This window comes from Pelobates fuscus, chromosome 13 (assembly GCF_036172605.1).
Source record: "Pelobates fuscus isolate aPelFus1 chromosome 13, aPelFus1.pri, whole genome shotgun sequence".
In the NCBI taxonomy this organism is placed as follows: Eukaryota; Metazoa; Chordata; class Amphibia; order Anura; family Pelobatidae; genus Pelobates; species Pelobates fuscus.
The window spans coordinates 7,714,357-7,730,351 of record NC_086329.1 but is presented as its reverse complement, the minus strand read 5'-3'; the positions used below and the strand labels follow the sequence as shown (position 1 = coordinate 7,730,351).

Here is a 15,995-nt window from a genome sequence, read left to right as displayed (position 1 = left end):
TACTTTTATCTGTGATTTATTATTCTAGCCATGGAAAACAAGATAACACTATCCATTTATATGAATAAAATAGAAAAAAATCACGGTGACACAAAATCTTTCTGCCTCCAACAGGAGTGGAATACAGTAATGCAAAGTACCAGAAATGGGGATTACTTTGTATTTTATTCATTTAAATTCCTAGTGTTTATCATTTGACATGGCTGGTGTGATAATATCTTTATAAGTATGACTTTATTGCCTCTGTAATACATGTGATAGAGCAGGTGTACCCAACAAAAAAGGGAGTTATCTATTGAAATGTCAAATTTAAGAAAATTGCTTTAAAGGTTTATTGTATTACACTTTAGGTTAACTTGGGTGATTTCTTTCTATATATTATAACTATAAAATGTGCTAGTGCTTTATATACTTACACCGCTCAAAAAAATAAAGGGAACACTTAAACAACACAATGTAACTTCTGTGAAATCAAACTGTCCACTTAAAAAGCAACACTGAGTGACAATCCGTTTCACATGCTGTTGTGCAAATGGGATAGACAACAGGCGGACATAAAGAAGTGTTTCTGCAGGTGGTGACCACAAACCACTTCTCAGTTCCTATGCTTCCTGGCTGATGTTTTGGTCACTTTAGAATGCTGGCGGTGCTTTCACTCTAGTGGTAGTGTGGGGATATTTATGGGATGATAATAATAAACCGTAGAGAATTGCCCACTATTTCAATTCTCTCAGATCTTAGAGATCGTTGTAAGTGAAATGTATTCCATACAAATAAAATCACAATTTGTTATAAAAATAGATATAATTTATTGTGATATAATAATATTAGGCAGCATGCATAATAATAATCAGTGAATATTTTAGTATAACATAAGTATGCAATACAATGGCAATGTTAAAACGCGTTCCAATGGCTAACAGCATCAACGGGCAAGACTTTAGATTTATGAGGGTACTTCACAGACAAAAAGCTAAACTTCCAGCGAAAAGTCGTAAAACCTTGGCTAACAGTTATATCAACTGTGTAACCCTTTCAATGCTGGCTAGATCCTCCTAGGCATAAAATATCCTATTTTCAATTAAAATAACATTTAAACCAGCTCATTAATCATTTCCTGGAACCATCTAATAAGAATAATCTACCAGGTTCTATAAGCTGAATTTTAATTTGCCTAAAAAATCTCATCTTATTAAGAGCAAATCCGTACACCTGGATAAAAACAGCGGTATGCTAACGCGTGATAATAATCACATTAATATATAATTATTCTTAATTCCACCTGCAGAATGGAATGTTTATAACTATATATTCTTTAGTTAACCAAGATTTCTCCAGTCATATATCCAGTTTAAGATTTATCCAGTCATATATCATGCTATTAGATTTTTAATTTGGATTAATTAAATAAAACCAGCATAATTACCAGTTAAAGGGACACTCCAGGCACCCAGACCACTATTGCTCATTGGAGTGGTCTGGGTGCCAACTCCCACTACCCGTAACCCTGCAAGTGTAATTATTGCAGTTTTTTTTTTTTTTAAACTGCAATAATTACCTTGCAGGGTTAAGTCCTCCCCTAGTGGCTGTCTATTAGACAGCCACTAGAGGGAACTTCCTGCTCTTTAGCACAGGTTTTCTGTGCTAGAGCGTCGTTGGACGTCATCACGCTGTGTGAGGACCTCCAGCGTCGCTCTATTCCCCATAGGGAAGCATTGAAATTAATTTTCAATGCTTTCCTATGGGGTGCGCTAATGCGCATGCGCATTAGGTCTCCTCGGCCGGCGGGATCAGTCTCGCCCACCGGCCGACTTAAGCAGAAGGAGCGGCGGGGAGGAGGAAGCAGCAGCGACGTGGGACATGTCGCTGCCTCTGGTATGTCACTGAAGGGGTTTTCACCCCTTCAGCAACTGGGGATTGGGGGGTGGGAGGGAGAGGGAGCCTCCAGTGCCAGGAAAACGGATAGTTTTCCTGGCACTGGAGTTTCGCTTTAAGTAGATATTCTCATCAGATGAGTAGGTAGTCCAAGGAACTTGAATGCATGTATGATTGGTTGTATGGAGGTATGTAAGTAATAGTAAAAAGTAAGTGTCAAGGAGTGTTTCTTGAGTTGGGTCCAAGAGAGTTTAAGTGTTGTTAGTCCCAGAGTGAATATCTGTCCTGGATTTCTCTGAATGTCCGAATCTGAAAGCCCAAAAACTCCACTTAACTTCTCTCTTCCCTTTGTCCTAACTTTTAAACGGCCAGACTCTCTGTACATCATTAGTTGATAAGGCCAATAGGAAACTGAAGGTGTAGTCAACCTGCAGATTGCAATTTAGGTATTTGAACTGACAGCAAATTTAAGTTATGGTAGTTATTTTACATAAGCCAAATGACATCAAAATCGTCATCAGGAAAAGTTAACTCTTTCCTGGATAGGAAGGTTTAGTGAGGCGAGACTGCCCTCTATGGACCAAAGCGTTTGCCTCAGTCTTTGTGGCAACGACTTTGATCGTAATTTCTAGAATTGACATGTCTAAACTCAATTTTACCCTTTACTTACAATGGGACCTTGTAAAATTAATTACTTGTCTTCTCTGTCACTAGTGTCTGTGTTAAAAATTATTTCTCTTCCATTAACATTTAAACAAGCAATGAAGCAGGGGGATGGAATGCTCTATCACTTGGCTTGTTTATATAACGCATTCCTTAGCTCAGGCTCAGTGGCTGGTTACAGAAAGGATAGACATTTTATGTATTTTTGTTAGCCTGAAATCCAATCTGGAGTCTGCTCTGTTCTGAGTGACTCAGGCAATATACACTTTTAATTTCTATCATACCACAAAATGTCTACCGATATAAATATCATGACAGTAGCATGAGACAGAGTCTACAACCCACACAAGTGGCTCAGATAGTGCAGCTCGTCTGTGAAATGCGGGCACGCCTGTGAAAAGCAGAAGGGCACGTCTGTAAAATGGGTGTTGGTGGCTCTGTGACATGGGGGCGGGGCTGTGAAATGGGTGGCTCTGACATGGGGGCGGGGCTGTGAAATGGGGTTGCCGTTGGGGCTGTGAAGTGGGTGGGTCTGTGAAAAGGGCACTGGGGTGTGGGTGGGGCTGTGAAATGGGGGTGGGGCTGTGAAAAGCAGGCGATTCTATAAAATGCAGGCAGGTCTCTGAAAAGGGGATGCGGGAGGGCGGGTATGTGAAATTTGGTCGTGGCTGTGAAAAGCGGGCGGTTCTGTAAAATGTTGGCGGTGGGTGTGTGTGAAAAGGAGGGGTGGTCTGTGAAAAGGGGATGCGGCCTCATTTTACAGGGGTCGTGGGCGGGTCTGTGGAAATGGGGCAGGTCTGTGAACAATGGGCAATTCTGTAAAATGTGGGCAGTGGTCTGTGGAAAGGGGGCGCGGTTGGGTCTGTGGAAAGGGGGCACGTCTGAAGTCGCGGTCGGGTCTGTGAAAAGGGGGGTGGGGGCGGGCGGGTCTGTGAAAGGGGGGGACGGGCTTTTGTGAAATGGGGCCGCGGGTGGGTCTGTGAGGGGAGGGCGGGTCTGTGAAAAGGGGTCGTGGGCAGGTCTGAGGGGAGGGCGGGTCTGTGAAATTGGACAGGTCTATAAACAGAGGGCAATTCTGTCAAATGTGGGCAGTGGTCTGTGAAAAGGGGGTGCGGTTGGGTCTGTAAAATGTGTGTGGGTGGGTCTGTGAAGGGAGGGCAGGTCTGTGAAATGGGGGCGGGAGAGTCTGTACAATGGCTGTTGGCAGGTTTGTGAAATCTGGGCCGGTCTGTGAAATGCGGGCGGTCATGTCTGTGAAAAGGGGGCACGGGGGTCTGTGAAATGGGGCGGGTCTGTGAAATTGGGGCGGGTGGGTCTGTGATAAGGCAGAGGTGGGGTCTGTGAAAAAAGGCCGCGGGTGGGTCTGTGAACTAGGGGGGGCGTTTGTCTGTGAAATGTGGGCGGGTTTATTAAAAAAAGGGTCGGGGTCTGTGAAAAGGGGGCGTGGGCGGGCCTGTGAAATGTGGGTGGGGTGGTCTGAAATTTGGGGGGGGGGCGGGGGTGGTGTGTGTGTGTGCGTGCGTGCGTGTGTGTGTGTGCGTGCGATGGGGTGGTGTCGCGGGTGGGACTGCAATGGGGGGGTTGTCGCGGGTGGGGCTGTGCAATGGGGGGGGTTGTCGCGGGTGGGGCTGTGCAATGGGGGGGTTGTCGCGGGTGGGGCTGTGCAATGGGGGGGTTGTCGCGGGTGGGGCTGTGCAATGGGGGGGTTGTCGCGGGTGGGGCTGTGCAATGGGGGGGGGTTGTCGCGGGTGGGGCTGTGCAATGGGGGGGGGTTGTCGCGGGTGGGGCTGTGCAATGGGGGGGTTGTCGCGGGTGGGGCTGTGCAATGGGGGGGTTGTCGCGGGTGGGGCTGTGCAATGGGGGGGTTGTCGCGGGTGGGGCTGTGCAATGGGGGGGTTGTCGCGGGTGGGGCTGTGCAATGGGGGGGTTGTCGCGGGTGGGGCTGTGCAATGGGGGGGTTGTCGCGGGTGGGGCTGTGCAATGGGGGGGTTGTCGCGGGTGGGGCTGTGCAATGGGGGGGTTGTCGCGGGTGGGGCTGTGCAATGGGGGGCTGTGCAATGGGGGGTTGTCGCGGGTGGGGCTGTCGCGGGTGGGGCTGTGCAATGGGGGGTTGTCGCGGGTGGGGCTGTGCAATGGGGGGTTGTCGCGGGTGGGGCTGTGCAATGGGGGGTTGTCGCGGGTGGGGCTGTGCAATGGGGGGTTGTCGCGGGGGGGGCTGTGCAATGGGGGGGCTGTGCAATGGGGGGGGTTGTCGCGGGTGGGGCTGTGCAATGGGGGGGGTTGTCGCGGGTGGGGCTGTGCAATGGGGGGGGTTGTCGCGGGTGGGGCTGTGCAATGGGGGGGCTGTGCAATGGGGGGGCTGTCGCGGGTGGGGCTGTGCAATGGGGGGGGGGTTGTCGCGGGTGGGGCTGTGCAATGGGGGGGCTGTCGCGGGTGGGGCTGTGCAATGGGGGGGCTGTGGTCGCGGGTGGGGCTGTGCAATGGGGGGGGTTGTCGCGGGTGGGGCTGTGCAATGGGGGGGGGTTGTCGCGGGTGGGGCTGTGCAATGGGGGGGGGTTGTCGCGGGTGGGGCTGTGCAATGGGGGGGTTGTCGTCGCGGGTGGGGCTGTGCAATGGGGGGGGGGTTGTCGCGGGTGGGGCTGTGCAATGGGGGGGTTGTCGCGGGTGGGGCTGTGCAATGGGGGGGTTGTCGCGGGTGGGGCTGTGCAATGGGGGGGTTGTCGCGGGTGGGGCTGTGCAATGGGGGGGTTGTCGCGGGTGGGGCTGTGCAATGGGGGGGTTGTCGCGGGTGGGGCTGTGCAATGGGGGGGTTGTCGCGGGTGGGGCTGTGCAATGGGGGGGTTGTCGCGGGTGGGGCTGTGCAATGGGGGGTTGTCGCGGGTGGGGCTGTGCAATGGGGGGGCTGTGCAATGGGGGGGTTGTCGTCGCGGGTGGGGCTGTGCAATGGGGGGGTTGTCGTCGCGGGTGGGGCTGTGCAATGGGGGGGTTGTCGTCGCGGGTGGGGCTGTGCAATGGGGGGGTTGTCGCGGGTGGGGCTGTGCAATGGGGGGGTTGTCGCGGGTGGGGCTGTGCAATGGGGGGGTTGTCGCGGGTGGGGCTGTGCAATGGGGGGGTTGTCGCGGGTGGGGCTGTGCAATGGGGGGGCTGTGCAATGGGGGGGGTTGTCGCGGGTGGGGCTGTGCAATGGGGGGGTGTTGTCGCGGGTGGGGCTGTGCAATGGGGGGGCTGTGCAATGGGGGGGGTTGTCGCGGGTGGGGCTGTGCAATGGGGGGGGTTGTCGCGGGTGGGGCTGTGCAATGGGGGGGGGTTGTCGCGGGTGGGGCTGTGCAATGGGGGGCTGTGGTCGCGGGTGGGGCTGTGCAATGGGGGGGCTGTGCAATGGGGGGCTGTGGTCGCGGGTGGGGCTGTGCAATGGGGGGGGGGTTGTCGCGGGTGGGGCTGTGCAATGGGGGGGGGGTTGTCGCGGGTGGGGCTGTGCAATGGGGGGGGTTGTCGCGGGTGGGGCTGTGCAATGGGGGGTTGTCGCGGGTGGGGCTGTGCAATGGGGGGGGGGTTGTCGCGGGTGGGGCTGTGCAATGGGGGGGGGGTTGTCGCGGGTGGGGCTGTGCAATGGGGGGGGGGTTGTCGCGGGTGGGGCTGTGCAATGGGGGGGCTGTGCAATGGGGGGGGGGTTGTCGCGGGTGTGGCTGTGCAATGGGGGGGCTGTGCAATGGGGGGGCTGTGCAATGGGGGGGGGTTGTCGCGGGTGGGGCTGTGCAATGGGGGGGGGGTTGTCGCGGGTGGGGCTGTGCAATGGGGGGGGGGGTTGTCGCGGGTGGGGCTGTGCAATGGGGGGGCTGTGCAATGGGGGGGGGTTGTCGCGGGTGGGGCTGTGCAATGGGGGGGGGTTGTCGCGGGTGGGGCTGTGCAATGGGGGGGGGGTTGTCGCGGGTGGGGCTGTGCAATGGGGGGGCTGTGCAATGGGGGGGGGTTGTCGCGGGGGGGCTGTGCAATGGGGGGGGGTTGTCGCGGGTGGGGCTGTGCAATGGGGGGGCTGTGCAATGGGGGGGGTTGTCGCGGGTGGGGCTGTGCAATGGGGGGGCTGTCGCGGGTGGGGCTGTGCAATGGGGGGGGTTGTCGCGGGTGGGGCTGTGCAATATGGGGGGGGGTGGCGGGTGGGTCTGTGCAATATGGGGGGGGGTGGCGGGTGGGTCTGTGCAATATGGGGGGGGTGGCGGGTGGGTCTGTGCAATATGGGGGGGTGGCGGGTGGGTCTGTGCAATATGGGGGGGGGTGGCGGGTGGGTCTGTGCAATATGGGGGGGGGTGGCGGGTGGGTCTGTGCAATATGGGGGGGGGTGGCGGGTGGGTCTGTGCAATATGGGGGGGTGGTCGCGGGTGGGTCTGTGCAATATGGGGGGGGGTGGCGGGTGGGTCTGTGCAATATGGGGGGGGGTGGCGGGTGGGTCTGTGCAATATGGGGGGGGTCGCGGGTGGGTCTGTGCAATGCGGGCGTTCATGTCTGTAAATTGTGGGAAGGCCTGTGAAATTGGGGGCTGGTGTGGGCGGGTCTGAGGGGAGGGTGGGGTCTGTAAAATGGGGGTGGGAGGGTCTGTGAAATCTGGGCTGGTCTGTGCAGTGGGGGGTGGGTCGCGGGTGGCTCTGTGCAGTGGGGGGGGGTCGCGGGTAGGTCTGTGCAATGGGGGCAGGTCTGTAAAATGGGGGAGGGCGGGTCTGTGAAATGCGGGTGGTCATGTCTGTAAATTGTGGGGGGGTCTGTGAAATTGGGGGCTGGTCTGTGAAAAGGGGTCGTGGTTGGGTCTGTAAAATGGGGGCGGGAGAGTCTGTAAAATGGCTGTGGGCAGGTCTGTGCAATGGGGGGGTCGCGGGTGTGCGCGCGCAATGGGGGGGTCGCGGGTGTGCGCGCGCAATGGGGGGGTCGCGGGTGTGCGCGCGCAATGGGGGGGTCGCGGGTGGGTGTGCGCAATGGGGGGGGGTCGCGGGTCGCAGAGGAGGGAGGGTCTGTAAAATGAGGGCGGGAGAGTCTGTAAAATGGCTGTGGGCAGGTCTGTGAGAACCGGGCCGGTCTGTGAAAAGGGGGCGGGCCTGTAAAATGCGGGCGGATCTGTGAAATATGGGCGGTCGGGTCTGTAAAATGTGGGCGCGTCTATGAAAAGGGGGCGTTGGCGGTTCTGTGAAATGCGGGCCGCCGGGGGTTTGTGAAATGGGGGCGCCGGCGGGTCTGTGAAATGGGGGCGCCGGCGGGTCTGTAAAATGTGGGCTACTTATTGATAATCGGGACATTTGCCCTTTAAGTATGTTTGGGTAGCTTGCAGAGCGCTACAGCAACACGGTTGGATACGGATACTATAAAGTATTTTCTTCTTCTCCACTAAACCTAGGGTTTTTTGAGGTTTGTGTTAACCTTAAAATGTTACCTCTGCATCTACTACACTCATGAAGGAAAGGTCCAATTATTAATAAAGCGAAAAATCCTCCATAAGGACAGGAAATGAGATTGCATGAATTGAAGATGTCAGACATCCCAGCAGTTAACTGGGCTAAATCTGGATTTGGCCGATACAGTGGAAAATTCTTCCCTCTGGGTCAAAGTGTGGAAATCTTGGACTTTTGTCTCCTAGACCAAAAAAAAAAAAGGCAGAAGCTGTCCTTTCTGCCTATAGAATGAGTAGAGAATTTAGACAAGCGACCCAGCCTGTGTTAGATGCATTCTGTGGTGAAACTTAATGTTCCAGCGTTCTTGGTCCTAAGAAAAAGTCAACTTTTTCAGAGCTCTTAAGGCAGTTCTTCAGTCCCCTCACCGATTCAGATTTTGGTTGATTGAGGGACCTATTACAACCACGACACTGTTTCCCTCACGCCAGCTGAAACAGACCTTGCCTCTGGCATCGCCCTGTCTGTTATGTACCAAAACTGTGTACTGGGCTCAGGATCTCTGGGAGGTCCTCTCTCCACTCCACTCATGATGTCGACAATGTCATCACCTACAACCTCGGCACAAGAAATTGTAGACCGTAAACATGATCAAATCTCACTGGGATCAAGAGTAAGGGTCTATAGATCTGGAGTGCCCGGATAGACCTTATGGCAAAGAGGGAGAGCATGAAGATTCTCAGGTTTGTCTCCCTGTACAGGACAGATAGACCAACTATTCAACGTGAATTATCTAAGGGTATTTCTCTGGGCTTACCTTTTTTCTCCTGTAGACTGCTCTGTCTGTTACCTCTTTGGTCAGTACGGAAAGATTGGTTGTTTGAAGAAGTCTTGGGAACAGTGGTTCTGCCAGATATTGGCCTTGGTGGAGATGACTTTCAAGTTTGGGGATCTTACGATCTCAAACACTTTTGGAAGACAGGCTATCATACTGGAAGTGTTGAAAAGGTTCCTTTTGACGGTAGGGCACTGCATGGTGGATCCTTCATCTCCTGAGTCTTCATGAGTCAGAGTCCACTTGTAGCGTATAATCTTCTAGTCGTTCTGCCTCTAGCCTTTACATGAGGATTTGGGTAGTGTCTACATTGTTGTAAGGAACGTCATTATCTTCTAGTTCATTTGTTCCGTTGGTTCAATTTTACACATCCTTCATGAGATTTCCACAGGTTGGGTGTTTCAACGTTAAGACCAAATTGTAATCCTGAAGTTCTTTCTGAGACGGGATTCTATTTCTCGTTATTTCGTTAAAAGACCACAATAGGCACCCAGACCACTTCAGACCACTTCAGCTTAATGAGGTGGTCTGGGTGCCTGGTCCAGCTAGGATTAACCGTTTTTTCTATAAACATAGCCACTAGAGGCTGGATTAACCCATTTATAAACATATAGAGAAACTGCTGTCTCATTGACAGCCGCTAGAGTGCTTCCGCGCTTCTCACTGTGAAAATCACAGTGAGAAGACGCCAGCGTCGATAGGAAAGCATTGATAATGCTTTCCTATGGATTGGCTGAATGCGCGCGCGGCTCTTGCCTCGCATGCGCATTCAGCCGAAGAGGAGGAGACCTCCCCGCCCGGCGCTGGAGAAATAGGTAAGTTTAACCCCTTCCTCTCCATCCAGCTTGGTGGGAGGGGGACTCTGAGGGTTGGGTCACCCTCAGGGCACTATAGTGGTCCTTTAATCATATTGCCTATGCTTCAGTAGTTTTGATTCGGCAGCATCTTTCACAGCGCATTCCACAAAGGCAATGGCCACTTCGTGGGCTGAGAAAAACTCTTGCTTCACACGAAGAAATCCGCATGGCTGCTTCTTGGTCAGCTTTTATCACCTTACAAAATGTCCAGTATTTTTAGGCTAGATTTACTCTCTGCCTCTAAAATTGTGTTAGGGCGTAGGTACTTCAAGCTGTTTATGCATAATGCCCACCTGATTGGGAATCTAGCTATATCCCATACATACATACATACTGCCACCATATGTCACAAAAATCTGAATTTTTTACTCTACGTAAATTCTTTTTTTCTTACTATGGTGGCAGTACAAATCTCCCTCCCTCTTAATTACAATTTTGCTTACAGTGTGTGAGTTAGGTGTGTATTCTTGCTACAACTGAGGTGAGTTTGCTGGGGAAGCCCTTTATAGGGTAAAGGGGGATGTACTTTTCTTAATGACCTATCTTGCAGATGCTTGTCCCAATTGGTGGCGATCGGGAAAGTAAGAAGGATTACCTTGGATGTAGTTCGGTGGGGGAGGTAGGGGTTTGTTATTAAAGGGACACTCGAGGCACCCAGACCACTTCTGCCCATTGGAGTGGTCTGGGTGCCAACTCCCACTACCCTTAACCTTGCAAGTGTAATTATTGCAGTTTTCATAAACTGCAATAATTACCTTGCAGGGTTAACTCCTCCTCTAGTGGCTCTCTACTAGACAGCCACTAGAGGGCACTTCCTGCTTCATAGCACAGGTTTTCTGTGCTAGAGCGTTGCTGGTTGTCCTCACACAGCGTGAGGACCTCCAGCGTCGCTCAATTCCCCATAGGAAATCATTTTCAATGCTTTCCTATGGAGAGCTCTAATGCGCATGCGCGGCATTGCCGTACATGTGCATTAGGTCTCCTCACCCAGCGGGCGGAATTAGTCTCCCCCGCCGGCTGACGCAATGAAGGGAAGGAGCGGCGGCGGCCTGAAACCACCGCCGAGGGACATCGGCAGGGGTCTTAGGTAAGTCACTGAAGGGGTTTTCACCCCTTCAGCAATCGGGCATGGGTGGTGGGAGGGAGAGGGGACCTGCAGTCTGATGGCTTCCGATGCTCCGCCTCACTGCCGGACGCCACGTGGAGCAACCCAGAATTGATCGCCCGGCGGCCCGTCGTTGAGACATCCCTGCAATACCCTTAGAGCGTCTGGAAGCGATCAGATCACTTCCAGCGTTCATATTTGCTGCAGACATATAGGGTATGCCAGCGGTTGTTAACCTTTTTTTGTCTGATGTATCCTGTATGTCGCAGTCCCTAAGGGGTCAAATATCAGCTGCCACAACTCTGATCATTTTGCCAGTTTACCTAAATCATTTGCCATTTGTTTTATCCCTTTTAGAAGATCAACCCTGTTACATATCTTAGTATCATCAGCAAAAAGACAAATCTTCCCATCAAGACCTTCTGCAATATCACTGATAAAAACATTAGAGAGAATGGGTCCAAGTACAGATCCCTGAGGTACCCCACTGGTGACAAGCCCAAGCTTCGAATATACTCCATTGACTACAACCCTCTGTTGCCTGTTACTCAGCCACTGCCTTACCCATTCAACAATATTGCAATCCAAACTTAAAGATTGTAGTTTATTGATAAGCCTTCTATGTGCAACAGTGTCAAAAGCCTTACTGAAATCTAGGTAAGCAATGTCTACTGCACCACCCTGATCTATAATTTTAGTTACCCAATCAAAAAAATCAATAAGATTAGTTTGGCATGATCTCCCTGAAGTAAACCTATGCTGTCTCTTATCTTGAAATCCATGTGATTGAAATGCTTCCTCAGCAGAGAGTCCTAGGAGGGAGCATTTCCCAAGTAGGGAGTCTTAGGAGGGAGCATTTCCCAAGTAGGGAGTCTTAGGAGGGAGCATTTCCCAAGTAGGGAGTCTTAGGAGGGAGCATTTCCCAAGTAAGTGTCTTAATCTAATAAGCGCAGGTATAAGTTGCTAGGATAGGACCTGCCAAAAATGGGGCACATTGGCATTGTGGCAGGTGTGTTCCAGTACCTGGCTGGAAGTGCTGAGCAGTCCGTTATTTTAAACTTTGCAGCTTTTTTGTGTACGACGCTAAAATGTGTGATTTACGGTATGTGTCGGTGTGTGTGGATAATGTCATCCAACTCACACAATCTGAAGCATTCTGTCCGTTCATTAAGAATTGCGAGCAGTCAACCCATCCTTTCCTCGTCTCATCTGATTGGGTACAGAGATCATTTAATAAGAGCAATTTTCCTCTCTATTTCCCACTACACCATTCCATCAGCAAATAACATGTCACCTTGATCACTGGATGAGAGGATAATTGTTAAATACATTAATTTTAAATGATACTGGATCATTCTTACTCCAACTCTTTGATGTTCGTTTTCACCAAATTAAAAATAGGACTATTTGAAAGGATTAAGAAATCTCCAGCTTTATAGCAGAAGGTAAAATAGCCATTTGATGACTTTACCATATGGCCTTAACATTTCACACTCTTGGTTCGGACATGTGATGAGCAGCCAGAATTGTCACCTTCTTAGTAACTTGTGTGTGTTTGTTGACATTTTGTCTGTTACACAGGGTTCGACACCATGGAGAAGCCGGTGAGCGTCATTGGTCAGCGTATGAGCTACAGAAACGGTGCTATGGACACAGAGGACGACCATTTCAAACAAATTTCTCCTGGTCCCATGAGATATCCGTCCAAAGACCCTCCGAAGCCTGTAAAACCTACGAGAGGTTAGATGTCTTTTGCATGTTATCTTGGTCCCTATTTTAAGGGATATTCTTTGATTTACCCAAATGCCTGGTGCAGTTTAGGCCGTCACCCAGTGCTTGAATGTTGACATTTATAAAAAATAAATTAAAGGGACACTATAGTCACCTGAACAACTTTAGCTTAATGAAGCAGTTTTGGTGTATAGAACATGCCCCTGCAGCCTCACTGCTCAATCCTCTGCCATTTAGGAGTTAAATCCCTTTGTTTATGAACCCTAGTCACACCTCCCTGCATGTGACTTGCACAGCCTTCCATAAACACTTCCTGTAAAGAGAGCCCCATTTAGGCTTTCTTTATTGCAAGTTCTGTTTAATTAAGATTTTCTTATCCGCTGCTATGTTAATAGCTTGCTAGACCCTGCAAGAGCCTCCTGTATGGGATTAAAGTTGAATTGCAGGGGAATGATCTATACACTAAAATTGCTTTATTTAGCTAAAGTAATTTAGGTGACTATAGTGTTCCTTTAATAGTTTTCATAGTGTAACCGCAGCTGGTTCCATTATTTACCACTATAACGTCTTAAAGCATAGAACTTAACAGGGCTAACCATACAGATTTCTTTAGCCATAATATTATATAGTTAGTATGAGATCCTCTATTTAAAATATATAAATAATTGAAAATACTATATAAAAGAAGGATTGTCTTGGAAGCAATAAAGTTTTGTCTTTTAGATATTTTATTAAATAAAAATATAAATATAGACGTAAACTCTGTTATAAATTATTGTAATGTATTTTATAAGATTAAACTATATGACTTGGCTTGCAATGAGGTTTCAGAGGTTAAGGACGTTTTTAGTGTTTTTGCCAATGATATACGGCAGGTTGCTTCCACACTGTCATTCTCTGAAGTTCTGCCTGTGCATAACACTCAGAATGACAGGTGGATGCGTATTAGGGACTTTGTTTGCATCTTTCTCAAAAGGAAACAAATGTTCTCAGTGAGCAGTTCAATCTTTTTTGTACAGTTTATTTCCATTCCAAACAGAGCTACCATGAGCAATAAAGCCAAGTTCTTGCTCCCGACACCATTCACCAAGCCACAAGTTAGAGGTTTTGCTAGGATGTATTTAAACTAGGAGGGGGGGGGGGGGGGGCAAAAGGGTGATAAAACATCAATCCAATTGTCCCCCAAAACAAGGACAGAAGGTGCCTGTAGCAAGTGTGTTAAAAAATGATAAGCTTAGAGTCATGTCTACAAATGCTTGCAGTTTAGGGAATAAGATCCATGAACTTGTGGCAATAATGGCAACTGATGTGTAGATTTAGTCGCTGTTACTGAGACATGGTATAATGAGAAAAATGACTGGGACATAGCAATACCAGGGTACTCTTTATATAGAAAAGACAGGGGAGGGGTGGCCCTGTATGTGAAGGATAGCATAAAATCTAGCCTAATAAAGGTTAGTGAGGCGAATATAGAGTCCGTTTGGGTTACGTTAGAATTTGGTAATCACACAGTAACTCGTGTAGGTGTGATTTATAGACCCCCAGGACAAATTTAAGAGTTAGATAATCTACTAGTTGAAGAAATAGCTAAAATGACAATGAAGGGGGAAGTTATCATCATGGGTGACTTTAATCTTCCTTATGTGAATTGGAAATCAAAAATAGCTACTTGTGCCTGGAGCACACATATTCTAAACTCCCTACTGGGATTGTCTCTAAAACAAGTCGTTGAGGAGCCAACTCGTAAAGAGGCCATACTAGATTTAGTGTTAACAAATGGAGATTTGGTATCCGATATTACTGTAGGTGAAAGTTTAGGATCCAGTGATCATCAGTCAGTGTGGTTTAATATAAGAACAGTGACTGAGTCACACCACACAAAAACAAAAGTTTTAGACTTTAGAAAAACAGACTTTTCTAAAATTAGAATATGTGTAAAGGAGTCATTATCAGACTGGAGCAATTTAAATGGAGTCCAAAAGAAATGGGATTATTTAAAAGTTGCACTACTGAAAGTAACAGAAAATTGCATTAGGCTTGTCAGTAAAAGCAAAAAATTCAAGAAACCACGGTGGTACTCCGCAGATGTGGCCAAAATAGTAGAAAACAAAAAGTTAGAGGCTAAGCAAGTTATGTCTTCCTCACTCTGGTTTTTTTTTATAATTACTAAATGCTTTCTGCCTAATCTTATAGGTCATTCTAAGAGCTTCTAAATCACACACAGAAGAGAAAATAGCACAGTCAGTAAAAAAAGGGGACAAAACTTTTTTTAGATATATAATGAGAAAAGAAAAGTAAAACAAGGATTAGTTAGATTAAAAACAAAAGAGGCAGTCAGCTGGACCTTTATCCTCATCTACATACCTTCCTTCAATTAATATTTTGTTCGGTATTTACAGATGAAAATGAAGGAAAGGGACCTCAGTTAAGAAAAAGGATAAATGAGTCATTTATTACACGTGAGTTTACAGAGGAAGAGGTTCTATTTCAACTGTCAAAAGTAAAGACAAATAAGTCAATGGGACCTGATGGAATACACCCAAAGCTGTTAAAAGAGCTTAGTGGTGTACTAGCAAAACCATTAACAGATTTATTTAACCAATCATTGTTAACAGGAGTAGTCCCAGAAGATTGGAAGTTAGCAAATGTTGTGCCCATTCACAAGAAAGGTAATAGGGAGGAGTTGGGCAACTATAGGCCAGTAAGCCTTACTTCAGTAGTGGGGAAAGTGATGGAAACCATGTTAAAGGATAGGATTGTTGAACATCTAAAAACACATGGATTTCAAGATCAGAGACAACATGGGTTTACTTCAGGGAGATCATGCCAAACTAATCTTATTGATTTTGTTTGATTGGGTAACTAAAATTATAGATCAGGGTGGTGTAGTAGACATTGCTTACCTAGATTTCAGTAAGGCTTTTGACACTGTTGCACATAGAAGGCTTATCAATAAACTGCAAAAATCAGATGAACAAACTAACACTGAATATCAGTGTTCGTTTGTTCGTTCAGTTTATTACAAGGAGGAAGCTACCAGCACGCAGCTCCCTCCTTGTAATATGTAAAGATAGAAGCGGCAGGGAGCAGTGCTCCCCGCCACTTCATAAGCCCCCCAGGTCCCACTCTCACTCTATGGGGGTCAGTATGACCCCCATAATAGCACAGGGGAGATTACAATCTCCCGAATGCCCCTACTCACTATACCGCGAGTAGGGGCATATCTACTAAACAGTGAGCAGCCTGTGGCTGCTCACTGTATAAAAAAATACATAAATTACAATAAGGGGGGGGAAACGACGACACCTATTGTCCTCCTCTCCCCTGAGCGGCGGGTGGGGGCCCTAAATGAAAATCCCCCTCATCAAGGTGACTAGGGGTCCCAAGCCCCTAGTCACCCCCCCCCCCCCCCCCCCCCCAAATCAAACTATCTCCTACCTAGCCCCTCACCCTAAAAATAGTGAGGGGGGAATAAAATAACTAACCTGGAAAAAAAAAATTAAACTTACCATTTGACATCATCTTTTTTTCTAAAATCTTCATTTTTCAGCCCCCAA

General features: G+C 48.9%; 1 protein-coding gene across 1 annotated transcript in view; it reads left to right on the top strand.

Annotated features, from left to right (window-relative positions):
* TOGARAM1 (TOG array regulator of axonemal microtubules 1) overlaps positions 1 to 15,995 on the top strand; it is a 66,551-nt gene that overhangs the window by 18,144 nt on the left and 32,412 nt on the right. Inside the window, exon 6 of the mRNA XM_063439457.1 lies at positions 12,289 to 12,447. Coding sequence (XP_063295527.1) covers positions 12,289 to 12,447 — 159 coding nt within the window. The remainder of the gene's footprint in view (positions 1 to 12,288; positions 12,448 to 15,995) is intronic.